General features: G+C 57.0%; 1 protein-coding gene across 4 annotated transcripts; it reads left to right on the forward strand.

Moving 5' to 3' along the window:
* The first annotated feature begins 13,712 nt into the window (after positions 1 to 13,712).
* On the forward strand, positions 13,713 to 25,520 carry FNDC4 (fibronectin type III domain containing 4). Of its 4 annotated transcripts, XR_012627970.1 has the most exons (8): positions 13,717 to 13,922; positions 18,952 to 19,067; positions 19,658 to 19,862; positions 20,717 to 20,806; positions 22,081 to 22,214; positions 22,894 to 23,044; positions 24,046 to 24,331; positions 24,828 to 25,520. XR_012627970.1 is itself a non-coding variant. In XM_074861113.1 (7 exons), exons 1-7 carry the CDS (start codon positions 13,850 to 13,852, stop codon positions 24,195 to 24,197), a joined length of 921 nt encoding a protein of 306 aa, XP_074717214.1. In that variant the 5' UTR covers positions 13,717 to 13,849; the 3' UTR covers positions 24,198 to 25,520. The 4 variants fall into 4 exon arrangements, 3 of the variants coding, with proteins under 3 accessions (XP_074717216.1, XP_074717214.1, XP_074717215.1); XM_074861113.1 differs by having other exon boundaries at positions 24,046 to 25,520; XM_074861115.1 differs by lacking the exon at positions 22,894 to 23,044 and having other exon boundaries at positions 13,713 to 13,922; positions 24,049 to 25,520.
* The last annotated feature ends 1,657 nt before the right edge of the window (positions 25,521 to 27,177 follow it).

The following is a 27,177-nucleotide window of genomic DNA, read 5'->3' on the forward strand; positions in this document are numbered from 1 at the left end:
CGGTTCAATTCATTGTTAAGAGTTCAGTTAGCCTAACATTTTGCAAATCCAGGTCAAAATTCTACCCTATAGAATCATAGAATGGTTTGGGTTGGAAGAGACCTTTAAAGATGATTTAGTCCACCCCCCTTCCACAGGAAGGGACATCTCTCACCAGATCAGGTTGCTCAAAGCCCCGTCCAGCCTGACCTGGAACGCTTCCAATGACGGGGCATCCACAGCTGCTCTGGGCAACCCACTGCAGTGTCTCACCACCCTCATCGTAAAAATTTCTCTCTTATGTCCAATCTAACTCCACCCTCTTTCAGTTTAAAGCCGTTGTCCCTTGTCCTGTCACTACAGGCCTTGGTAGAAAGTCTCTCTCTGTCTTATAAGCCCCCTTTAAATACAGAAAGGCCGCAATAAGGTCTCCCTGAAGCCTTCTCTTCTCCAGGCTGAACAGCCCCACCTCTCTCAGCCTGTCTTCACAGCAGAGGTGTTCCAGACCTCTGATTGTTTCTGTGGCCTCCTCTGGCCCCGCTCTGACAGGTCCATGTCTTTCCCGTACCGTGGGCCAGAGTTGGACCCAGTGCTCCAGGCAGGGTACCACGAGAGCAGAGTAGAGGGGCAGAATCCCCTCCCTCGAACTCCTGGCCAGGCTTCTTCTGATGCAGCCCAGGATACGACCACCTTTCTGGGCTGCAAGCACACCTTGCTGTCTCATGTCCAATTTTTCGGTATCCCCAAGTCCTTCTCCACAGGGCTGCTCTCAATCCATTCATGCCCCAGGCTATATTGATGCTGGGGATTGGTCTGACCCCTGTGCAGGACCTTGCACTTGGCTTTCTTGAACTTCACGAGGTTCACATGTGCCTGTTCCTCAAGTCTGTCCAGGTCCCTCTGGATGGCCCCTGTCAAGGTCCCTCCCCTGCCCTCAAGCGAATCAGCTGCACCACACAGCTTGGTGTCATCTGCAGACTTGCACTCAACCCCCCTCTATGTCATTGATGAAGATATTAATTAGTATTGGTGCCAACGCCGACCTCTGAGGGACACCAGTCATTACCTCAGCAGACTTGGCCTTGGTCTTATAAATTCTATTTGAGCAAGTACATACTTAGAAAGAGATCCAGTTTTGAGGGGGGAAAGGATAAAAGAGAGCAGCTAGTCACTCAGTACTTGTTCCAGTCATTAATTACACTAAAAATTATGTGTCTTATCATTTGAACTTTTTAAAATTTCAGCCTCTGCATCTCATATTGCTCAGTCCAGGTAACTTAAATAGCTTTATGGTATCAGAAATTTCTTCCTGCATATTTGTAGTCATAATTAACTCCATACATAATTTGCTACATGAGTTAAAGAGACTTGATAGTCAAAACAGTTTTTTCCTTCTTTTTTTTTTTGTTGTTGTTGTTCTTTGCTAATGTTTTGTATACTGAGCAGTGTATTTTTGGCTTTTTAAATCCAGAGACATGAACCGGGAACTGATTGCAGTACTCTGTAATAGCCTGTTTTATGGAGGATACAACGATAAAGTTGCTCTGCTCTTAGCTACCTCTTTTTTTTCCTCATCAACTGATTCATTACACTGTTTACATTCAGTTTGTGATTTACCCTCTTATGCACATTTTTCAATTGTTCTGAAAATGTGTCTGAAAACCCATTTCCTTTGTTTCTAGAAATTCAAGCTAAGAGGGTTTAAGGCCAGACAGCACATGATGAACTCATCTGTCCTTTCTAAGGCACTGTGATACATTTCATAGAATTACTCCAGCAGAGACCTTAATAACTATTTTTTTATTGAGCAACTTTTCCAGAAAACTTTGTTGTATAATCAATCTTTTCATTGCTTTTATTTGTCATGAGCTTTTTTAATCTGAAGATTTGCTTTGCAGTTGTTTTATAATTTCATTAACATTCTTGATAAAGATGCAAATAGCTGCAGACTCTGGGATTCTCTAGGACAAACCCTTATTTGCAATTTTTTACTAACTAGCATTTAATGGGCTCCACCAATATTTGTATAACATGTGGGGCCAAGAACAATGCCTTAGAGAAATTTATGATGTCAATAGCTACTTTTACCAACCTGGACTTGCAATTAATTAAAAAATAATGTTTACAGAAAACTGCTCTCTGAAACCATGCTAGTTGGTTTTATTTATGATATCCTTTAATGTCAACTGTTCTGTTGGTTTGCCTGGGAGATTTCAAACTGATAAACTGTACTTACACTCACCACACAGCTTGTGATTTTTTAAATACTGGCACAGCACTAGAGTTTTGTTACATTTTTTTTTCTTGGAAGAGGAGAGAGAATATCTTGTTGGTTTGGGGGTTGTTTTTTTCTTTTTTCTTAATCATCAAGGATTTCCCCATTGTTCTAAGAATTGTTAAAAGCCATTAATAATAATTCAGAGAACTTTTTGGGAGCTTACTTACCATGCTTGCCTGCAAGTTATCCAGTGCTGTAGCTTTAGAGATGTTTAAGCTGTTTTAGTGATGCCAGAATGTCCAAAAGAGGCGGAGCTGTTCTGTTGAGGTTTGCAGGAACAGTGTAACAGGGGATGCATCTTACGCAGAGACAACAGCAGTGATTTGTCATTCCAGGCTGACTGCTGCGTGTGGCACATGGGAGTGAAGTCACTGCAGCAGACATCAAACACTTAGCTGTGCAGCTGTATCGCTATGCCATACATCTGACTTGTTTTTTAAAATCTCCATTGGTGAGGCCAGGCAAGCTCTTCACTGCTTCGTTTTCCTTGCAGTAGTATCATCTGCAACTTGGGTGTTTCACTGGGCAGCTGCAGTGTGTCTGGGAGCAGAGCCAGGGCCAGGGCCCAGCTCCTGGAGCAGTTTGGTCCTTGGTGCTTGCTCAGTGATCCGCACGGCGAGTGCAGGGCTGGAGGGTGACATCACCCTGGGACGCTGCTTGACTCTGATGCTACTAATGAAGCCAACTCTGAGCACGACATTATTTCTCAAAGTGTTGCTTGACTCCGAAGGCCAGCTGTCTTCAAAATTAAGTAGGTCAATTTCATAATTAAAATACAGCAGGACTGAGACTGGGGGGTGGAGGGTGGTTATATTGGGCAGCTCCGCTGAGACATTAATTAGTGCAGTGTCCCTTTCTATACATGTTGTATCAGGTCCAAAACCTCCATCTGAATGATGCTTAAAGGTCTTCTAAATCAGAGGTATTTGTTTTTAAAAAGTGCACCTGCGCCTCAGAAGCAACCTCTTTGCCTTTCTTCAGAAACAGGTAACAAAAGCCACTTGGTTATTCAAATGAAGCCCTTATTTAAACATAGACTAACCATAAACCGAGAAACAATCCTGGTGATTGCTGGGTGAGACAGAACCAAACAAAAGGTTAGGAAAATCATGGCCAGTGCTGTCAGCTTCCTCTGCAGCTCCTGCTCCTCCTGCCCAGGGAGGCTCCTGGCCCGCGCGCTGCAGCAGGGTCTGGTCCCTGTGCGTGGCGGGGGGCAGAGGGGCCCGTCCTGAGCCTGCCCTGGGATGGCCACGCTCTTCCTGGGCAGCCCCAGCCCAGCCCGCCAGCCTGGGCAGTGCACACAGGCAGTGGATGCTCCTGCTGCCCCAGAGGACAGATGGTACATGTGGTGCCGGTTTTGTGGTCAGATGCTTCACATCAAGGAAACCAGAGGCCAGCCCGCGTGGCAATAAGGGTTATAGTAAAGAGAAGGACTAATGTGCAGAGGAAGGATGTGGGGCATGAGGGAGGCACTAGGACATCTGTGAAAGGCAGACAGACTCCATACATCTGTTTTAAGTATTCTGAAAATAGGTAAACCTCAAAAGAAGACTTTTCCACATATCTTCAACTATTTCTTGCTGCTTCTGCTATTTGAATTTCCAAAAGATTTTGACAAGGTCCCTCACCCAGTCCTCTTTAAGAAGTGAGACTGCCATGCATTAAAAAGGATGGTTGTCATCTTGGAGGTTAGAGGAAGAATTTGGAGGAGATATCTGGCATTGTCAAGGGATCTCATAGGGTTCCACATTAGCACTGGGCTGTTCAGAATCTTCCCCCATGATCTAGGAAGTAAGTGGACAGGGACTCGGACCAGGTTCAAGGGTTACACAGACCAGTAATAACTGAATGGTAACCACAAAGAAATCCTGAAGCATCTTAGAATGCTAAGTGGTTGGGAGATGGAACAGCAGATGAAATTCAGTATTATAGAACGAAAGGCACCCAGTAACCTCTGTACTGCCCTTGCAGCCCTCAGACTCTTTCAAAGATGGTTTGAATTTCACCAGCTGAAAAGATTGCTGCATTTAACATGGGGATATCCTGAAAGCCTGCACGAATGCTTCACAGCTTCTTACTGCTGAAGTGAGCTGTATATTGATGCTCTTTCCTCTTCAAAACATCTTGCCATGGCTACATTAAATGCCATCTTTCAGGACAGACTCCAACCACCCTCAGTTATTTAACATGGACATTCTTTTTTGCACATACACTTCCTCTCCAGCTATAAAGTGATAGGCCTCAGCAACCTTCCTGTGAGGGTTATTGCAGCCCATTTGTTTACATGGGAGCGGGGGTTAAGCATCAAATGACCAACTGTTCACTTCACTGCAGGTCTCCCTTCTCTTCATTTGTGTCAGAGAACAATATCTTCTTTAAAAATATGTGTATGGCTGCATACATACATAGATACATATATATAAATTTAGATCTATATACTGGACCTGTTGCTCACCAAAGCAGAACTTATCGGAGAGGTCAAGACTGGTGGTAGCCCGGGCTGCAGTGATCATGCCCTGGTGGAATTCATGGCCTTGAGATATATATGCCAGGCAAAACATATAGCCAAGACCATAAACCTTAGGAAAGTGAACTTTCAGTTGTTTGAAGGACGGGTGCACAGCACCCCCTGGGAAATTGCCCTGAGGAGTAAAGGAGCACAAAGAGCTGAGGATTTGCTGGTTTGGGTTAGGGGGTTTTTTTTCAAAGTTTGAGTAAATATCTGACAAGAAGTCACAAGTAAAATGCAATGACTTGACAGGACAGTCTGGTACATGTCACCTGCAGTCCGTTGTCTGAAATACGTACATTTGGCCACTGTCACGATAGGCTTGCTGAAGATGCCTCAGCCCTGAGGACATCCTTGGTGAGAGTTTCTTGGGCTTTGCTTCTAAATTATATGCAACAAGCTTCATGATATGATTCTTGCTAAGAATATGGAATATTTATATGGGAAACTATTGTCATTGATATGCTAATATTAACATCAGTGCTGATAAATTCCTGGCTAAAACAATTTTTCTTCTGTCTTCCCTTCACTGCAAGGTTTTATGTTTGTCTCCAACCCACTGTCCCGGTCCAGACAGGCTAATAAACAGTCTTAAAACTTTCAGATCTACAATAATCAATCCATACGTCACATGTCATAATATGTATTAATAATACAACAGTCTGATTTCTTGTGTGTCTTCAGCTTCCTCTCAAGTCTGTAACACTTTTGGACACTGAGAAAAACTCCAAGAACCAACACTTCTGTCTGAATATGTCTGTAAGAGCACATTTTTCCCTTCTGCAGCTTTTCCTGGGGTTCATGTCTAGCTGGAGCTCCCCTGGAACCAAGGAGGGGGTGAGCACTGCATCAGCAATAACCGATGCTCCCAGAGCTCCCTCTCAGAGTGAGCAGGGAGCACAGCCAGCCCGGTTCTGTACCCTGTGGGTTTGGTGAAGAACAAACACTTCATCCTGGTTGTAAAGAACCATCACCTGCACCCGTGTCTGTGCTGACACAAACCTGTAACTTGCAGTGATTTCAGCTCTATTGGTTGGAGGAAGCACAGCAAAGCCTGTGCCATGGGGCTGAGTTACAGACCTTGCCAACAGCAGGACTGTGAACGAGCAGAGGGATCTCCAGAGCTCCCACACAAGGAGTGGGGACGTGATCCTAAGTCACAGGATGGGACAGATGTGGCATTGACTCCAGGGAGGGGGACACAGCAAAGAGAATAGATATTGAGCAGACCTCAGAAACTGATTGTGGATTTAAATGGTTAACAAGCATCCAGGACAGCAGCCTGACAATTACAACTATCCAGGTGAGGGACTCCTCCTCACCCCGGGCATAGCTCAGTCTCCAGTGACAGTGGTTCAGGAGAAACCTCTGTGGGAGAAAGGAGGGAGGCAAGCCCAGGCAGCTCTGGTGAGGTCTGTGAGCCTTTCTCAGGGGCATCTCCCCATCTTGGTCCGAAGCAGACAAGTGGAGGCACCAGGTCTTGGCTTTCTTTTCACCTGAAAGCCCCATGCGCCATCACTGCAGTGTGCCCGTGTCCAGGCGTGCGAGGTCCCTCCGCCCCTAGCCACGGCTCTGCAGCCCTGCCCAGGAGCAGGCACACCCTTGTTCCTCGTGCAGTGCCACGGTCCCGCCCGTGCCACAGTGGCCAACCGCAGTTTTGGGGCAGGGGGGCAGGGGTGCTGCCGGCCCAGGTCCTCACCTGTGGTCTGAGGCTGGAAACCTGCGGCTCCGAGCGGACCGTACCGCGCCGAGCCCAGCCCACAGGGCCTGCCCGTCCTGCCTGGCCGCGGGGCGATGGGGAGGAGAGGCGCTGGCACAGCCCGTGCCCCAGATCTTGCTCTGGCAGCGCAGAGGGGCTTGGCACTGCCGGGCTCGAGGGGACCCTGCGGTGCCTGCGGTCTCGCCAAGGCGCTGCACAAGGCCGACAGGGACGGCGGCAGGAGCAGCGCTGGGGTGAGCAGGGGCACGCGTGGCTGCCGGCCAGGGACCTCATCCCGGAGTAGCAAAGTCTGAGAGGGGATGGAACACAGCAGGAGGGGAAAGAGAATGACCTATCCGTGAAATCGGACCTTCCCTGCCCACCAGACCGGGGGGTGAGCACTGCCTCCCACACAGAGGCTTGAGGGAAGGAGACAATGATGCACAGAGGGTATCCGATGACACGTTCCGTGGACAGAGGGGGCTGGTGTGTAGGGATCCCCACGCCTCTGTCGCAGCCTACAGGGATGTTCCACTGCCCGGTGTGTGTCCGCGTCTGGAGCAACACGCTGTCTCTGCACTGCCGTGGGGCACAACACGAGTGCAGGGAGCAGCGAGGGCAGGGCGGTGACCACCCCAGGGAGAGGCTGGCAGTGCAGCCCAGTCAGTCCGAGAGTGGTGGGGCCGGCACAGGATGGGTGAGGACAGGCACAGCCCTGGCCCCTGCCTCAGAAATGCTGCTGTGCAGAGCAGGGGCAAAGCAGGGAGGACACGTTCAGCCTACAGGCACCAGCTCCAGGTGCTGTGTCAGAGCCCGGGCACCTGCTGTGGGGACGGGCCACATCACCAGCAGAAGTGGCTGGCACAAGGGTCCGAGGCCAATCCGCGTAGTCTGGATCCTGCCCCTTCCAGCCACGGTGACCAGGTCCCCACCACCTAACAAGACCGTCGAGTCTCTGATGTCCCTGGCCACCCCTGGCCACCGGCCACTCCCATGCAAGGGCAGCCCCTGTGCTGGAGGGAGGTTCCACGCCACCACGCCACTGCCGCACGTGGTGCCTGTAATACCCTGGTCACCCAGGGCTCCCCATCCCACGGGCTGCCCAGTCAGTCCCTTCTCTTGCAGTGCCACGTCCCTGAAAGCTGCCTGCCCCTAAGCTGGTGACGTGCAGGCTTTGCACAGGTTTGCCCCCCTTCCCCACCACCCTGGCTCTTCCGCTGGCCTGGTGGAGCGCGGCACAGCCGGGGCAGGCTGGCACACCGCCCGCGCTGGGGGGAGGCCAGTGGCAGAGCCTGGCTGGCCAGCAGAGGAGTTCTCTCTCCCTCATCCAGGAACGCCAGCTCTGCTCCCAGATAATGGGAACAACTGCACAGTCAGCACAAGCAAACAATGAGCAGCTCCCAGTGTCGGAGATCTGCAGATGGCAAATTATTGCAGCCCTGTGAGAAGCAACACCAGGGAGGAGGTGTCAGAGGAAAGCAGCAAGACAGCCCGCAGGGGAGGTGGGGGGGGCTGGAAACCAGATCTGTGTCCCCCGGTCTCACACTGAGAGGATTGACAAGCCCTGGACTCCCTCCAGGCCAGGACAACACGGGCTCAAGTCCTGGCCCCAGACACGGAACAGACCATTCCAGTCTCTGCAGCAGCCCTGTATATACTTGGCAGCTGTCAGGCATCTAAAGAGAAGCTGTCAGCACATCCCCCTCAGTTTCTTAGTTTCTAGGCTAAACAGCCCAGGCTAATTTAGGCTTTCACCGTAAGCTGCTTTGACCAAAACTCCCACTTCAGGACTCTCAGGTGAGTTTTCTCCCTTCTTGAAGCCCAAGCCCCTGGCTGGACACCAAGCCCCAGAAGAGGTACCAGCACTACCAGGCAGAAGATCAGGCATCTGAACCAGATCGGGCTTCCTGAAGGTTATGTGCCCATTTACACAGGCGCACGACACCTCCTTTTGCACGGCAGTTGGTCACAGTGTTCAGCTCGGGATGCAGCATTTGCCCAGTGCTCCTCATTCTTCTCCTCACTGGGTTAGCTTTCCTGTCCCAGGTTCAGTGCTTTGTACACTTCTCTGCTCATCTGCACCCTCGTTTGTAGACTGAGCAATAACAAATAAACTTCTTCTCCAGGGGTGCCACTGGGGGCTTTGATAAAGGCTGATTTTAGCTCCCAAGCAAAGAAGCTCAGTAACTTCCATCATTCACGTGCTCAATGACCATGATAATGCTGAATAATTTTGCTATCAATACACCTGTCAGATCCCTTTTTAGCTTTACTAGGCTCTTGGCTCTGATGCTTTCATGTGGTGTAAATGATGTGGGAAAGGGCTGAGTGGTAACGTTATTATCAATCCATCAATACACAAGACACCCACATCTCAAACACCACGTGCTGCCTAGTTGTCCCATCTTACAAGGGTAGAAAAGAAATTATCAGCTGGGAAAGATGATAAGGATCTGCAGTGTCACAAATGGTGCAGTGCATATACTAGCAAACAATTATTAACTGTTCCTTACAATAGAAACTAGGAAGCGCCAGAAGAAATAATTGAGCAGCTGGTCTAAACCCAACAGAATAAATTACTTTTCACATTGCACATAATTACATAGCAGAACTCTTGACTTCACAATACCCTGTGATAATCAAAAGTATAAATGTCTGTTCTAGGGCAGCACTTAATTCCCCAAAACCCCAAAATTTCCCCAATTATGCAGCAGATGGTAAAAAAATGCCATCACCAAATGAACAAAAAAGGAGAATCGGGATTTATTAATGATTAGCAGAGGGGCTTTCCACATTTCATAAAGTTCATAAAGTCTCAAAGGGTTGATGTCCACAACCTGGTGATGGGTCTGAGCCCATTCCTTGGCTGAAGACAATGGGGGATTTTCCTATAAGCAGCTTTATAGGAAGTGTCTGTGATTTGCGGTACCTTTGTCACCCATTGTTATTACCACAAGGGATCAGTGAGTTAATTCCATCTCCACGGGAGGGAATTAAGATACAGCAGCTGGCACACGGATATGGCTGAACTGATGAGAATGAACCCTCACAAGATACCTTGGACATTTTCTCCTGGTGAACAGGAGGCAGGACAACAGCCAGTGCAGAACAGCAGCCATGGCCGCTTGGTGAGAGCACGCAGTGGGCAGCCACAGGACCAGCTGGGAGATGGGGTCTGGGCGTGTGGGGGCAGATCCGGCATTTGCACCCTCCCCAGTCCTCCTCTAGGCCAGCCCGCAGCTGGTTGAAGGGTGATGCTCACTGGAAAAGGCCACCTGAGTCAGCGCCGCAGCTGCCAGCGGAGCACGGGCATGGTCGGGTCACTGCTGGGGAGCCAGGACAGCCAGCGTGTCACCCCGGGCAGCACCATCCTGCCACTCTCTGGAGGCAGGCGCAGACAGAACAGGGCCCGCACAGACTTTCTGTGTCAGAGAGAGGATGGAGGACACAGACGCTTGCACAGACATTCATAAACTTGGTGGTTTTTTGGGAAATAATTGCACGAGTGTGCGTCCCAGGAAGGGAACAGTCTCGGAGGTCCAGGACCCCCAGGTCAGGACCCAGAAGCTATTGCAGGTCATGGTAATTCATTTCATGAAGCTGTGAATGTCCACCTCACACTAGTTAAAAGCTGACTAAGGCTTAGATTAGGGACACAAAATCCATCCATCTGTTGTGGGTTTCATTTAATCAATAACATCTATATGCTACAAAGAATGGGCAGTTTCTGCACAGGCATATCATAAATCTGACTTGCCCAGCTCCCAAGCGCCACGGACACAGACTCAGAGGTAAGTTCCCGGTGCACTGGGAAGCCTTGCTGGTGTACTCAGCACTGGGCAGCAACAGCCGGCAGCAGGGTGACATGGTGCAGGCGCAGGAGGCTCCTGCACCACGGCCAGGGCATTCCCCTGCAGCCAGAGCCTCTCCCAACGCCCCACATATGCCTCAGGGACTGCCAAAACGGAACACTGACAGTGAGCGTGTTTAAAGGCTTCCAAAGCCAGGGAGCGTCTGGGAAATTCTCTCCTTGCTGAAAGAGCCTCTGGCAGCCTCTGTGTGTGAGCCAGGCCCGGGGTACAGGACATGGGAAGGAGCCAGCGGGGCTGCCTGCGCCACTGCTCCGAGCAACAGAGCACGCGGCCACACGTGTGCTGGTGAACGGGGGTAGCACAGCCACAGGGACTGGTGTGTGCTGGTGAACGGGGGTAGCACAGCCACAGGGACTGGTGTGTGCTGGTGAACAGGGGTGCAGCACAGCCACCATGCCGGTGCAGGCAGGTGGGGGGAGGCCGGTGGGCAGAGCACCCTGCAGGGATGGCTGGGACGGACGGGTCGGCTGCCCCTGCGGCCCTTGCCGTGCTCCTCTGGCAGGCAGGGAGAGGCAGAGCGGGGAGCAGAGGCAGGCCGGGGCTGTGGGGGCTGCAGCCAGGCTGTCGCGGGTGGGGACGGGACCTCGAGCCTGCTGCTGGATTTCCCCACTGAATCCCAAGTACAAGGCCCTGCAAGGCACATAATGCAGTTTAGATGCATTACCTCCTGGTTTGTGATGGCAAATTGAATTTTGCCCGGCCAAAACCCCAAACACTCAAATGATAATAAAATATGTGTGGAGAGTTTGCACTCTCGGTATTTATTACTTGTAGCCTGAACTCAGGTCACAAATGCTCTCCTCTGTCCCGAAGCACACCGGCTCCTCCCCACACATGGGGACAGGGCTGTCCCCAGGCAGCACACAGGGGATGGTGTGGTGCTGCAGAGACGTGGTTGCCACGCTGCCACCACTGCCCTGAGCACTGCAGTGTGTCCTTTCCATGTCCCGGACAACTGATCTGGCATGGATGAATCATGTGCAAAGCCTGGCACTCATGAAGCCTGGGAATGCCACTTGGCCAACAGTGGTGGCCAAGGGTGGTCACATACAAACTTTCACTGATCGCAGCATGATTGTCCTCCTGCATGAGCAACAGGGCTGCAGCCTGGAGCGTAGGGCAGGGACACAGAAACCTAATCCCTGGAAAGTGGCTTTGGGCAGATGCAGAATAAACTGTCCCACAGTGCTAATGGACGCCTGTTTCTGCTATCAGAGAACAGCGTTACCCACTGATACCTTAATGCCTGCAGCAATAACATCTTTTAAACGTTGCCATGTCATCTTCATCTGACCACACCTGTGCAGGCTCAAGCTAATGCTGGGCAAGCCAGAGAGCACATGAGTGACTACTGCCGCTGTGCAATTGGGACTGGAGGGACCTCAACCACGCAACCAAGCCAGGGCTTGGTCTGGCTGATACTCAGCTCTGGCTGTGCAGGACAACCCAGGCTGCAGTGAAGGACATCAGCTGAACAGTGAGGAGCCTCGGGAGTGCCCAGGTCTGCCCAAAGTCACAGCTAAGCCGAGCCACCTCAGCAGCCCCTTGGAACCAAGGGAGGTCACAGAGTCCCACTGGGCTTGACTCCTCCTTCCAGTCTCCCTTACCCACAGAAAACAGTAACTTGCTGCCTGTTAGGCGATAGATGATTATTTGGGTTCATTTCCTTATTTCCCCACCACTTCACCAGCCCAGTGCTGCCTTGCCTGGGTTTGGGACACAACCCATGGCCGTGCCTTCGTGCTCAAGCGGAGCAGCCCCGCGGAGGGGCCCTCCCCGCTGTGCTGTCCCGCACCGTGTGGGGTTGAGCCTCGGCCTCCGTGGGCGCAGCGCTTGGCGGCTCTGCGTGCCTGCCTGCTCCTCCACTCTGCCCCCAGCAGCAGCGCGCTGGAGGCCAGGGAAGGTCCCACGAGTAAACCCCATGATGCCCAACATCCCGCGGCTCCACATACCAGCCGTTTGGCCGGAGTGAAGGCAAGAAGGGGCAGCTGAACGCAGGTGTTTACAGTCAACCACCGCCTGTGGACTGCACTGCAGTGTGTCTGGCCCCCAGAGAGCACCGAGGGAGCAACAGCCTCCACGGCGATGAGCATGGAGTTACCTCCAGCACCCCACAAATTAATAAAGATCGCTCTCAGCAATACCTCAAAGTGTCACGGCCTCTGTTCAGATTGTCTAGCGAGTGAGCAGGAGGCCCTGGCAGGACGTAGGTCTGCAGCACGCTGGGGCCGAAGGGCTGTGCTGTGTTACCAACATCTAGGTGCCGGAATGCGGGAGCATCTCCATGTGCTGCTCTCCCCCACGTGTGTGTGTCCGGCAAGGGCCCTGTCCCAGGCCCAGCCCCAGGACGCAGGCAGAGCTCTTCTGGGGTAGCTCTTGCCAAAGGCCCAGGCAAGCCCCCGGGGTGGCTTGGTCAGGTGAATTTTACGAGGATAAACTCGTTAATTGACAATGACACATGCGAGCGAGGATCATCAGAGCTGCACAGAAAGGATCAAACCAGTGGGCAACCGCTCTGCAGCCGCAGCGCCGTGGGCCAGGGCTTCGGCCACCAGTGCCATCGGCCGATGCCGTGGTGTCGGCACTGTGGAGCTGTGAACCCCGGACGGGTGGGACGGGTCCTCCCACGTGGAGCCAGGGTGCGGAGGAACCCTGCGCGGGACACGAAGATGCCCGAGGCCCCCCAGTCTGTCCCAGCGTGTGCAGCAGCACAGGCAGGGCTGCGCGGGATGGCCCCGCGGCCCCCTGGGAGTGTCCTGCCCTGGGGGCTGACCCCCGGACCCGGGGCTGACCCCCACCCTCTGCCCAGCGCCTGACCGCTCACCGATGCCATTGCTGCAGGACGGGGTGTGTGGCCGGGCCCCGCGGGACACCAGGGGAGCGTCACACTGCCGTGGGACCTGCAGCCTCAGCGGGGACTCCCGGGGCAGCAGCCACCGGCCAGTGGCCAGTGGTGGGTGCGTGGGACGTGCCACGCCAGGACAGGGCGAGTGGGGGGGGTCCCTGTGTAACAACAGGGGTGAACACAGAGCACGAGGGAGGGCTGTGGGGGGGTGCACTGGTGGTTACTAGGGTACAGCATGGAGGGGCACTGGTGGTTATTGGGGTGTGGCACGGGGGGGGCACTGGTGGTTACTGGGGACCAGCACGGGGGGGCACTGGTGGTTACTGGGGTACGGCATGGAGGGGCACTGGTGGTTACTGGGACACGGCACGGGGCGGGGGGCAGCACCGGCAGTCGCTGGGGGCTGCACTAGCGGCTCGGGGGCGGTGCTGGTGGTTGCGGGGCGGCTCCGGCGGTTTCGGGGTCCGGCTCGGGGGCGGCGCCGGAGCCGCTGCGGCGCCGTTCGGGGGGCGGTACCGGGCGGAGCGGGGCGGGGGAGGGGCGGGCGGCCGTTCCGCCCCCCCGCGCTGCGGCCGGGGCTCGGCCCCGCTCCGTCCCGCGGCGCAGGGAGCCGGGCCGGGGCCGGGGCCGGGGCCGGGGCCGCAGCCGCAAGTCCCCCCCCGCCGCCATGGCCCGATTCTCCGCGTTCCTCAACCCTGTCCTGGTGCTCTTCAGCTGCGACCTCTGCATCGTGCGAGCCAGTAAGTGCGGCCGGGACGGGACACCGGGACGGGACACGGCCGGTCGCCCCGCCCACTGCCGCGGCCCCCCCCCGCCGCTCTCCGGGGGCCGCGGGGCCGGCGCTCCCCGGGCCAAGGCCGGCCGCGGACCCTGCTGTGGGCCGCTCGCCGGACCTTCCCGCCGCCCCCCCCGCCCCCGGCACAGCCTTGGCCGCGATCCCGCGGGGCCTGGACCGGCCCCTCCCCGCCCCCCCCCGGGCCGCCGCGGCCGTCAAAGCCTCCGGCGGGGCCGCGTCCCCTCCCTGTGGCACGGGGCGCAATCGCGGGGCCGCGCTGCCCTCGGCGGGGGGGCACCAGTCTCTGCCGGGGGCACCCGGGCTCTCCTGGTGCCCCCCCGGAGAGGGCGGCCCCGTTTCCCAGCCGTGCCCCCCACCGGCGAGCGGCGAGTCCCGGGGGAGCGGGTGCCCCGGGCGGGGACGCTCCGGTGCCGCGGGCTGGGCTGGGCGCCGGCCGCACCGTCCCCGCGTACCCCCCGGCCTTGCCCCCCCGGGCTGCTGCTGGCCGAGGCACCGGGCTCTGCCGGGCTCCGCCGGGCTCCGCCGGGCTCTGCCGGCGCCCGGGTACCCGCGTCCTTCCTTCCCGTGACTCTTCTGCACGGCCGGGGCCAGCGGCACCTTCAGTCTGCCCCTTGCCGGGCTACCGGCACGGGAACGGCGGGTGTCAGACAGCCTCTGAGATGCTCTGCCATGTTTTCATTCTCCTTGGAAAATCTGTGCTCCAGGGCCTGACGGATTCAGGAAGAAATGCAGTCAGGGCTTTTAAAAAGGGGCCACTTATTTTTAGATGTGCAGCCTGATGCTCACCTCCCCGCTGCAGGGAGAAGTTGGGCGAACATCTGGGTGCCCTTGAGCAGCAGCCCCAAGGGCACGGGCCGAGGGGCAGGTGAGGAGCCCTCTGCGGAGCCGCGCAGGGTGGGGAGGGCACGGCCCCGTCCCACCGCTCGAGGGGCATCGGGCCGGCCCCCCCCCGACCCGCCGCCCCGGCTGCAGCGCTGCTGGCCCCGGCACACGGGTCCAACTCTTCCCACCTCTTCGCAGGCCTGAGAGGAACGTGCTGCCGTACGGACGGGAGCAAAGGCTGCGCCAGGCCTGAAGCGATTGCTCTTTCTGTGGTGGTGCCCATCGCTTAATCAAAAGTGAAGCTGGATAACTTATAAATGATGCAGAATCATTAGCGATTAATACATTGGGCAGGGCTTAACTGTGGCATGCTTTTCCCGGAGAGCCCAGCAGGGTGTTGGAGCATCTTGGCTTTATAGGAATGTTTTTAATATTGGCTTCAGAGAGTACATTTTTGGAGCCCTTGCGCTCACAGATCTTTATGGCAACAGCTCTGGCATGAAACTGCTCTGACCTGGGCTGCAGGGCAGGCTGGAGAATGTTGGGCTTAACGTGCGGATCACGTGCAAAGCTTTCTATGGTGCGAGCTGTCCTTTGGAGGTCCAGTCATAACGACTTTCAGTGAGGTCTCATCTTGCATATCCTTGGGATTAAACATTGCCCCGTGTTTCTAGGGTAAACTTCTCTAGTTTCGACTTTGGAAACTTCTTGTCCCGTCTCTTCCTGCTGGGAGTGCAAATCCCGTGTGCTCAGAAATGTCTCTTCTGCAGTTTGCTGAACTGCAAGCTGACCAAGGGACACGCGTTTTTCCAGTGAGGAACTGCAGCCAGGACACCTTCAGGTCTCGCTGTCATGCAGGCTCAGGTCTGCTTGCCCGGAGCCTGCACAAAGTGTGTTTACGGTGGGTGAGGTCTGAAGCGCTGATGAGCTGCACGTGCCGTGGCCCCGCTGTGCCCCCGTGTCCCCTTGCCCTCACCCCTCTCCATCTGGGACATTTGGGGCCTGGCTCTGGATGTAGCAGCAGACTGTGCTGGCTCTGAGTGTCCTCTCTTTGCAGTTTGATACCAGGCTGGTGTGGCCCCTGGGACGCCCGTCGGCTACCAGGGAGCGAAGGTCCCTGCGCGGGGCCTGGGCAGGCTCTGGCTGAGTGCAGGTTAATGCTGTCAGCCCCATGTGGACCCAGCAGCATGGCTCATGGAGCAGTGCAGTGCCCTTGTTCTCAAATCAGAGTGACTCAGCCCCAGGGCCATGTCTCAGCATCCCCAGACTGAAAACCTGTGCTGGGCCAGGCTGGGCTCCCTGCAGAAGCCTAGAAAATTCTTGTGCAGAGCAGGGAGCCTGCTACAAGCTCCATCCAGACTTGTGCATCGCAGAGATGTCAGACCCTGCCTTTAATTTCCTCACATACCCTTAAAGATTGGGCAGTCCAACTGTCCCCTTTGGGCACGTTCAGACCTCTTCTCATTCCATTAGATGGAAAAAGCTGCCTAATTTATTCCTGTGGATGTATCCTGTGAAGCGCCAGGTCCTGTTCCTGCCCTGAGGCCAGCTGACAGGGTCTGGGGACATCAATAGCACTAAGCTCATCAGTTCCAAAGAGGGGAGCACACCAGTGCTACCCACTGGGAATGGTTCACAACTCGGGCTAGCTTCTGAGCCGTGCCCAGGGCTGGTTTGGGCACGTGCTGGCTGGTTCAGACCAAAGCGGTTCCCAGGACCAGTCTCCACCACTGGATTCCTGACCTCGTTACATTTGCTGTATAGTGGCAGCCTTGGGCAACTGTTCTTACACCCGAAGGCTAGCAGAAACATTGCAGCCCCCCCCCCCCGCCTCCTTTGAAACGCTTCTGCCTGGGACAGGGCAAGGCAGTGGTTGTTTGCTGGCTGACAGTGCTGCCTACAGCTCAGCTGCTGGTTGTGCAGCCACGGAAAGCCAGCGGAAAACCAGACCCCGTCTGTGGGGAGCTCAGCTCCCGTGCGCACGGACAGACCTGCCCCAGGCGGTGGCCGGGTCTGGGGACCGCAGGTTTATTCAGCCCGCTTTGCTGTTGGCTCGTGGGAGACCAGGGTCTGCAGGTGGCTCAGAGGTGAGAGTGGTGAACCAGATTCCCACGGGCAAAACTCTAAGGAGACACACTCTTCATGGGGTAAAGGACATTCGAGTGCATCTTTGAATCCTTTCCGGTTTTCCAGCCTCCTGTTCTGAAAGAGAAGACGCAGCATCCTGTGATGTCCTTGTTCGTGTCGTCTCTAATGACTCGATCTCTTGGCGATGTTGGGGACACACTCAGCCCCAGTCTCTGTTTTCTGGTCTCAGTGGGTGACCCTCCCATCTGTCTTCATGGCCCATGGCAGACCGCAGCCCTCCATTCCTCCGAGTGGGAATCACAGCCTTTTCCTGGTTTGATCTGGAGCCGGGGATACTCAAATGTGAATGAATACCTTTAAACAGCTGACCTGCAGGAATTGCCTTTCCTTGTTGCGCCAGCTGTGGCTGTTGGCAGTGTTATGGTTGTCTCTTTTCTTGTTCTCAGGTGCCCTCTGGGGCTCTTTTTCTATCTGTATAAATCACAGTATTGAACTTGTGCTACACAAGCAGCGTGTGGGACATGGTCTTGTTTACAGGGAGAGAGGACACACGAACGGCAGCTCAGCGTCTTTGTTCATGCACTCCCGTGTCTGATTTCCAGACAAAATTTGGCTTTACATGCAGGTCTGTGTACCTGTGCAGGATCCTGCCATGCTCTTGGTGCTGTGAAGTCTCAAAGCAGTGATGGTGCAGATCATGGGTCAATCAGGGCAGCTTTCTGGAGGGTAGTGTTGCTGCCAGCTTTGCAGCCGATGGCATTGCGCTGCTGGGAGAGTCAGCTCTGCCTTCTGCTTTGGGTTTTCCTCCCCACTCTAGAGCAAGGAGTAATGCCAGGCAGATGAGATGGCCAGATTGAGTTGCATAGTGTGTTTATTCCAAGCTGCCCCATTTTTCTGTCACAGTTGATATATAAATACTGTGTCTGGGCTGCTTCCTACGCAGTTCTGGGTGGTGTGCCAGGCATTCGTGATATGCACATCCACGGGGCAGCCCCAGAGCTTAGAGGAGCCTGATTTTACCATCACAGTCTTGGTTGAAGAATTGCATTAATGTAGGATTTGTTTGGACTTTCTGGACCCTACAGAAACATGGGACTTCCCTGCCAAGAATCTCCTCTGTGCCCAGGCTGAGCAGGAGCTTGTCATGCCAGGCAGCCCTGCTGCTGCTGGTCTGGAGCTGAACGAAGTAAACCTCCCAACATCTGAGCAGCTGTGAAGGTACCTCAGGTCTGCAAGCAGATGCCCTCGTGAAGAGCTGATGTGAATGCCGTTCCCCTCTCTGCTGGCAGGGTCTCTGCAGTGCTCTGAGCCAGGCTGCAGGGACTTCTCTTTTCAAGTGATTTTGAGCTGCAGGGACTCGTTAAATTGCCATGACAGTCTCTTAAACTCTTTTTTGCTCAGGACAGGCCTTCATGCATTTCCCATTTTGATGACTGCAAGGTGGAAGGAGCCTACTGGGGGCCCTTTGTGTCTTTAGCTGGATCTGGCAGCCTGGGCATGTGGTCAGCATCGCTAGTCCCCTTTACGGGGAACAGGTATCACAAGCAAGGGGCTACGTCTGCTGCTGCAAGGAGGCCCTTCAGAGCAGAGCCAGTCAGATGCCTCGCGAGCTCGTCCTCCCTCCCCGCTGTAGGACACTGCAGAGGGTGAGGTGTGCAGGGAGCACGTTTCTCACCAACAGCCAAGCAGGGAGGAGTCCTGGCCAGCGAGTGAAGGCTGCCAAAGGCAGCGGATGCCACGGAGCGGTAGCTGCGCAGGCAGAGAGTACCTCTGCCTACACACCGCCCCCCCACCGCGGGCAGCTGCCCACCGGCCCGGGAAGCACCGTGCCGTGCATGTGTTGCTGCTGGCAGGGGCTCAGCCTTGTGCACAGGCTGTGCCACTCCTCTCCTGGGGGCAGGTTCACCAGAGAAGCTGCTCCCTGTGGCCCTGGCCAGTGGGCTGCCATGGGCAGATGTTGGAGAGGCTGCCCGTGGTGGTGTGCAGGGGCAAGTGCCTGTTCTGAGACATGTTCTTTTGCCTCTTTCCTGTGCCCTGCCTCGGTCCATCCCTGGCTCACCCAGACAGGCCACCGTCCCCCGTCAATGTGACTGTGACGCAGCTGAAGGCAAACTCTGCCACAGTCTCCTGGGACGTCCCAGAAGGAGACGTGGTCATCGGCTATGCCATCCTGCAGCAGGTATCTGGGCTCTGTTCCCTGGGGGCTGGGGACCCCTCTCACCATCACCAGCATGCTCCTATGTCAGCCCTTTCTCCGTAGCCTGGAGCTCCTCTGGCACCCACCTGAGGACACTCTGCATTGAGCTGCCCTCGCCAGGGCGCCCTGTCCGAGCCACCCGTCCCGGTGGGAGGCAGCGGGCCACGGGCTGCACCAGGGGTAGCTGTCCCTCCAGTGACTTCCCTGCGATTTCTCTGTATAAGAATGGTGCTTTGGCCTTGACATACCCCTTCTTTGCTTGCCTTGCTCCACCTCCGCAGCCCCAGATGATGGTGGCTGCCCCAGGGAGGTGCCTGGCGCTCAGGCCACGCAGGGATGCTGCACTGCAAAGTGCTGGCCAGCCTGGCCCGCCCCGGGGGTGGATGGTTGCCGGGGAAGGGAGGAGTTAGGTTAATGGTTGGTCTAGATGATCTTCAGGGTCTTTTCCAACCGAGATGATGCTGTGATTCTGTGAGTGAAGGGCGCTGTGCCCAGCGCAGCCCGGCAGGCAGGGGCCTGTGTCCGGCGGCTGGCAGCAGCCTCCCGGGGATGACGGCTCTCCTCTCCGGCAGCGGCAGGACGGACAGATGCAGCGGTTCATCCGCGAGGTGAACACCACCAACCGGGCCTGCGTGCTGTGGGACTTGGCAGAGGACGCCGACTACATCATCCAGGTGCAGAGCATCGGCCTGTACGGAGAAAGCCAGGCCAGTAAGCGTGTCCACTTCCGCACCCTGAAGGAGACTGACCGCCTCCCTTCCAACAGCTCCAACCAAGGTGAGGCAGCTCCTTCCAGACGCGGGCAGGGGTCCAGCAGCCAGCGAGGAAAGTGCTGCCCCGAGCAGCAGGCTGCCTGGGACACACAGTGTCACAACAGGCAGTGAGGTTGCACAGGCTGCTGTTGTGTCCACTATGGCCACAATAATGTCCCCAAGCCCCGGTTTATTGCCCTCCCATCTCAGGTCTTGGTGCCCCATTCAGGTAAGCCGGATGTGGCCGGGACAGCTGCTGTGGCCAGCTCAGCTGCTGCCCGTAGGGAGAAATACTGACCAGGCTCTCAGATCTCCCAGCCTGCGAGCTACCAAAGGACAAATGACAGAGCCCCACAGTCTCCTTTCCTACTCATACCCATCTTGTGCCTTCTTGCCGTGGGGTTGCCTACATGCTGGTCCATGAGAGATGATCTAAGAATCCAAGAGAGATGATGCCCAGAGGGGTTCACTGGGCATGGGAGTCTCCAGCACCAGCCATAGGAGGGGGACTTGAGAAGAGTACAGCAGGGCAAGCAGGTGGCTTACCTCCCTCAGAACTTGTGTGTTCAACTCAGGGCCTGGTCCCTACGTAGAGAGTAACCACAGTGATTGCTCCCATGCATTGTGCAGTCCCTACTTGAACCCAAACAAGCTGTTAGAATCCCTTTGGTAGCGAGGATGGTTTACCTGACATAGGATGGCGCAGGCTGCTTGTGCTCTCCCCAGACAAGATGTCATTCCACACCTGTCCTTGTCTGGGGGAGGTGGGCCTCTCTCCTCTGGAGCTCCTTCTCGGATCCTCAAGCGTTGCTGGTCCTGAAGCAGGACCTGGTGGGAGGGTATCTGCTGCCAGCCCTGCCTGGGTTCTCTTCTCTGCAGGTGACATCACCATGGAGGGGCTGGACAAAGACAGGCAGCTGCAGACAGGCGAGATTATCATCATCGTGGCTGTGCTGCTCATGTGGGCAGGTGAGTGCCACAAGCGATGTTCCAGCAGGCTGGGGCAGAGCTGCAGCCCAGGGTCCCCGAAGAGGAGGGGGCTCAAGAGAGTGCAGAGGTGTATTGGTGTGGGTCTGGCATCCTTTCCAGCAAGTCAGTCGAGTCTGCAGGAGCTCGAGCCAGTGGGGTAAGAGGAGTGACCACAGCCACTGCTCAGCGGCGATGGCCTGGAGCATGGGGGCTGGCTGGCCCGACTGCTGTGCTGGAAGAGCAGAAGACAATGTGGGACCAGGCAATACAGAATGGCAGGGTGAGAGCATCCCAGCTGACATGAACGAGCATGTAACTTGGGCCTTAGCTAGCTTGTCTGACATCTGGTAACGCTGCTGCACTGGCTGGTAGTGGCTGTGCCTCAGTCTGCTAAACTGTAAGATGTGTGATTTGCTCCTGTACAGCTCCTGATTAAAGGCAGTGCTCAGCAAATGGCAGGCTGCCTGGGAGCGGGGAAGCCCAGGAGGTAACAGTCAGCTCCTGACTGGTCACGCAGAGCTGCTGTGAGAGGGAAGTCATTTGCCCCCTACTCCCATCCCAGCAAATGTTGATTTTCTAGTGGCATCTTGCAGGAGTCTCTCCTTGTCCTGGCCTTGAACACTTTTCTAGTGCACTGGAAGAAAGTACAGGATAGCTGCTGGTGCAGGCTGGTGGGTTAGAGTGCCAACAGGGAGAAGTCAGGGCCGGTCTGCGGGTGGCTGGGATAACACACCGGGGTCTGAATGGGTCCAACACAGCTCGTGGTCACAGTTCAGAGCATTGCTCCGGAGTCCCCAGGTGTGGGACGTGTGCTGCTGTGCGAGGCGGGTGCTGTAAAACCACGACAGTGACTGACCCCAGGGTCAGTTCGCAAGGCAGGACAGAGCCAAGGGCTGGTTTTAGTGAGGGTCACAGGCACTGGGCCAGTAACTTTAGTGCCTTGCTGGAGGCACACAGAAACCCACTCAGCTGCTCACTGGCCTCAAGGGCCATCCCTCTCCAAGCACCTCAACGTCTGCCATTGGCCCCAGAGCCCTGAGCCGTAGGCACCTCACACCTCGCGTGGGCCCGGATGGCTTTAGCCACACACATGCCTCGTCGGCCCGAGGAGACGGGCCTGGCCACATGTGCCTGTGGCGGCCGAGGCTGACACCGGCGGAGGGTGTGGGTGACCAGCACCCTGGGGCCAACGGCTCTCCAGCTGGGATGCTGTGGGGAGGGGAGGCAGGGGGCAGCCAGCGTGAGGGAGTCCTTCATCCCCTGTCTTTCGGCAGCGGTCATCGCCCTCTTCTGCAGACAGTATGACATCATCAAGGACAACGACTCCAACAACAACAAGGAAAAGACAAAGCCGTCCTCGGAGCACAGCACGCCAGAGCGACCGAGTGGAGGGCTGCTGCGGAGCAAGGTGAGCGGGGAGGGATGGCCTGTGACGTCTGCGGGCTTGCTGCCGGGACAGGCTCTGGCTCTCTCCAGAAACAAATACCCCAGCTCATGCTCTCATGTGTGGTGAGCCCTGGTCTCTCTGGGGCAGTGTGTGTGCCCCATGGCAGGAGAAACGTTGGAAGAGGGGGCAGGATCTGTCAGCCGGGATGGCTCCCACGCTACAGCGTGGTACCTGTCCCCTCGCCGTCACCCTGCCCCTCCACACTGCACCTCTGTGTCCCAGAGACAGGTCTAGCTGCTGCCTGTTCAGGCAGGAGGCGGGCAAACTGGGCAGATGTTCTTATGGTTCCTGCACCAGTCTACCGCTGCTCATTCTCTGCCTTCCCCGGGGCCTGCTCCAGGCCATCGCCACACGTGTCATCCGTGGGAAGGACCCCAGAGCCCCTTCCCCACCCTGATAGTGCTGTGCCAGGCTGTGGATGGGGAGGGGGCAGTACTTCCGTCTGGCTGTTCCCTCAGCACCTGACACATCTCCCTTTGTTACGTGACAAAGACAGTAATTTATAACCCTGATGCACATGCTCTAACAGGACCTTGCAGGAGGTTTTCCCTTGTGTCTCATCTGCCACCTCTAGCAACGGTGGGAACTCTACTCACTGTGTTGCTTAACTGCCCCTCTGCTTCCACGTCTTGGTTTCCAGTGGATGTCGGGAGCAGAAACTTCCTGTTTGGACTTCAAGGCCCCAGTTCTCCTCTTCCAGATTTTCCAGCCTCTTGATTACTCGTTGCCAAAAAGATCCCTCCTCTTGGATCCCTACTACAGCCTGAACCTGCTCATAGAGGGCTGCCAAGGCAGGTGCAAAGGCCTGTTCCTGCTGCTTGCAAAGTTCACCTGGCCCACCTCAGTTTGTCCTTCTGCGGTCACTCTACTCTTGTCACCCGCAAGGGTGCCAGCACTGCAAGTTTATTCTTGCAGTCCTTGCTTACAAAGCTGGGAACAGGGTATGGGAAAGAAAAAACTCTGCATCTGCTTCCCCTCCCGGCCTCAGGGCCCAGCAGCTGTAAAGCAGCAGACGAGGGTGCAGCTCTTGACCTCAGCCCTGTGATGCCACGCGGTCATGGGGACACACGTCTGCACCCTGCTTCAGCACACGGGGGCTGCGCTACAAAACACACGTGTAGCAGCTGGGACCCCTTCCCTTCCTGGCACCTTCTCTGAACTCGCGTATCCGCTCTGCTCCTCAGTGAGCACGCTCTTTGTAGTGTGAAGCGCCTGCTCGTGCAACAGTTCTTGAGAAAATCCCCCTTGCCCCCTTCAGCCGTTGGCTCCAGGGGCACGGCAGCGAGGTGTGCCCAGCCCTCAGCCGGTCTCACCTGTCCCTGCACACCAGTCACCCTGTGCTTGTGGGTTCTCTGCCCCATGGCCATATCCACCTACCCCCGAGGTGCCTCTTCTGCTCTGTCCCTGCACCTGCCTCCTGTCCCGGGGCATCAGGTGTAGCATGGCTACCACTAGCGACCGGAGAGAAGCCACCGGAGGTCTGGAGGCTGACAAGTGTGGGACAGGGGAGCTGGTTGGCCCAGGAGTGCTGGGGCATAGCGGTGGGCACAAAGGCTGCCTGGAGGGAGGTACCAAGCGATGCAGCCGAGCTGCCTGAACCTGCCGGGGAGCACAGCGGGGCGGAGGCCGGGGCTGCAGGATTAGCGCCCTGGGGCTCCCGAGGCAGAGCTGAGGCCAGGTCTCCGCTGCAGCAGGGTTCTGCTGGTCCCAGTTCCCCGGGGGGCTCTGCGGGGGGGGCTGCGGCCCAGGGGCGTAGCAAAGCACTGCCTGAAAGCAGATTTTTCTCTCACAGAAGAAGTCTCCCTCGGTCAATATAATCGAGGTGTAAGTGCAGCACCAGCTCTGCGGCTGGGGCCCTGGGCGTCCTGCCAGAGCCGAAGCAGGCCTTGGAAGAGGAGGCAGCACCAGGCGCCCGCCTGGACCTCTGCATGCGAAGATCCGTGATCAGAACTTCACGCTTTCCCGAGGGCACCTGTCTGGGGCCGCACGCGGAGCCGGCTCCCAGCCGTGCATGCAGCGCCCGACCCGCACACCGGGCCCTGCTCCCCTGCCACCGCACAGCACGGAGCCCAGAACAGGTGGGGGGCCATGCTGCTGGCCCGGGGGAGCGGAGGGGCTGATGGGAGGCACCTTCCCTGCGCCCGGCCTTGGCCAAAGGCCTGGGTGCAACCGCTGGCACCGGCCGCCTGCCCAGCGCTGGGTCTGGGCTCAGGGGCCTGCCTGTGGAGGGCGGGGGCTGCTCCCCATTTGGCCCCGAGGGGAGGGGGCAGTGCAGGCGTTTGCCCCAGTGCCGTGGCGGGTCTCAGGAGGGTTTGTCTGTGGGGCTGAGCCCGGTGAACACCCCTGCCGGAGAAGGGGGCTCCGCTGCACCCCGTCATTGCCGTGCAGGGCTCCGAGGCCTCGCCCTGCTGCAGGGGACCGAGACACCAACACGCAGGAGGAGCCGGTGCTGCCACCACTCTGGGCAGGGCAGGACAGGGCAGGGAAGGGCAGGGCGTGCTGGCAGGAGCCGTTCTGAGGGGTGCTGTGAGCCAGCACCAGGGCACGGCTGCAGCTCTGCCCCTTCCCTCACAGGGCTCCATCCCGACCCGTGCAGGCTGTTTGTGGGGGAGCTGCCGAGCTCCCCATGTGCAGAGTGATGGCGGGAGGAGGCCCCGCGGCGAGGCCCCACACGGGCTCGGTGGGACACGTGCTGCAGAGCTCATCACGCTCTGGGGGCAGCCCTGGCTCCAGCAGCGTCACGTCCACTCCCGGCTCCTTCCTCTCGCAGGGGTATGGTCGCTGCTGGCGCTCCCGCTCCTGGAGCCTGCACCGGGCTGGCAGGGGTGACACAGACCTGTCGGAGAGCGCTGGCCCCGAACGTCTGCAGCGGGCGGGACACGAGCCACGGGCCGTGCTGGGGCTGGGGTGGTGTCTGGGCTGCGCCCGTGTGCGGGCAGAGGGCTCGGAGGCCAGGCTCAGTGGTAGGATGAGGTGCTGTGCCACAGCGACGGCAGCTGGTGCCCTGGCTGCTGCTCTGCTCTGCGGCCCATCACTGAGCTGGGGCGCTGGCTCTGCAGCCCTGGACTCGAGCATCACAGGATCCAGCGTCTTCCAGGAATAAACCTCCCAGTAAAGCACTTTCAGGACTCTTCCTTCTAGGTGCTGCTTGGCTCCTGCTGCAGGACTGGGCGGGGAAGGGGCAGGATAAGCGGCTCCCTGTGGCAAGGTCTTTTCAATAAAAGCATCCTGGCTCAAAGGCAGCGTTGTCCCTGCGAGCCGCAGCTCTGTGTGCGTACGTATGTGTACTGGCACTTCGGGCACACCCCGCCAAGGGGACCTGTTCCTGCAGCTGTGCAGGAGCTGCAGGTCCTCGGGTCACCCTGCACCCCCCGGCCCTCAAGGGTCAGCACTGGGCCACGCCACGCTGCTGGCGGGCTGCAGTTACAGACTGGCCCACGGAGAACGGCACTGTGGCCACACACTCTGCGCAAACCAACGGGCTGCGGCGAGCAGGGACACCCCGGAGGAACGGATCCCAGCAGGCTGCTGGCTGGAGTGGGCTGTGCTGCTTCCTGGCCGGTGAGGAGAGGGGTACGCCAGGAGAAAAAGCACCATGGTGGGGGAGCAAGTGCTGCTGTGCTGTAGCTTGGGCCGCAGGGAGCACGGCCATAGCTCCAAGAGAGACAAACTGCCTTGTTTTGGCAGCTAACTTCTGGTTTTTAGGAAGGTACATTAGAAAAATCAGGGCTGTCAGAGAGATACAAGAGTTTTTAAAAAGCTCTGGTGCCCTGGAAACTGTTCAGAGGTGCTATCCTGGATGGTACATGCCTGCTGTCACGAGTTCGTTAACCAGACAAGAGGCACACGCAAGGAAAGAAAGGAGCGTGACTGCAGCAGAGTCAAGGAGCTGGAGGAGGCACCAAAAAAAACCATATATCAAAATGCAGTGGTTGTGGCCAAATGAAAAAGGAGCACAGAAGTCTGCCACATTAAATGTAAAATCAGGGTGTGGTGTTGAGGCAAAAAAGACACAGACATAACCCCCCAAAAAACCCCCAAGGCCCCACGCCTCTCGGCCCACAGCAGCGCAGGAGGCAGGGAGCAACGGTGTTGGACAAAGGCATTTTCCAAGGCACGTACAAGCACCCCGGGCCTGGGCCCACCAGCACAGGACAGGACAAACACCCAACAGTGCCAGGGCAGAGCAGGACATGCCCACGCAGACAGACACACAGACACCCCCACCTGCCCCACAGCGCCGGCAGCACAAGGGAAGGGCCGTGTGGCTCAGGCAGAGCAGTTCTGGCACAGCCCTTCCGGAGGCGCTGGCCAGCGTTAGCACACGTGTGGGTGACGGTGAACCCACGGCTCGTTTGTACAGTCGCCAGAACGGAACGGCCTTGGCACAGGCTCTCGCACACGCGCGGCAGAGGCGGGCGCGGGGCAGCAACAGCTGGTTAAAGCCAGGAATAGCGGCAGAACTGGCACCCGCCAAGCCCCGCAGGGAGTCCCGCAGGGCTGCAGTGTTCAGCGGAGAGCACGCTGAGCAGCCCAGGGAGAGATGCTGTTAGAGGGCGTGGAGCACTCCTGTCCGGAGGCGCGGGGGCTGCCAGGCAGCAGCACAGAGCCCACTGCCCTCCCCAGGGCAGGAGGTGGTGAACAGTTACTCGCAGGCAAGAGAGAAGGGCGAGTGAAGCGACTGGCACACGCCGGCATTAGCAGCAGCATCGTCCGGCCCTCGGTGCTACCCAGCTGTGGGACAGCATGGGCACCAAGCGTCCTGGTTCAGCTCAGGGCAGGAAGCCCCGGCAAGGGCTCTTAAACCCATGTCACCCCCAGGTCAGGCGTCCCTGACAACGACCTACCCACCCCAGTGACACCCACAGCTTGCTCTGTGCCCTCAGCTGGGGGAGGAAGGGCGTGAGACCACGACTCAATGTGC

This window comes from Strix uralensis, chromosome 3 (assembly GCF_047716275.1).
Source record: "Strix uralensis isolate ZFMK-TIS-50842 chromosome 3, bStrUra1, whole genome shotgun sequence".
Classification (NCBI taxonomy): domain Eukaryota; kingdom Metazoa; phylum Chordata; class Aves; order Strigiformes; family Strigidae; genus Strix; species Strix uralensis.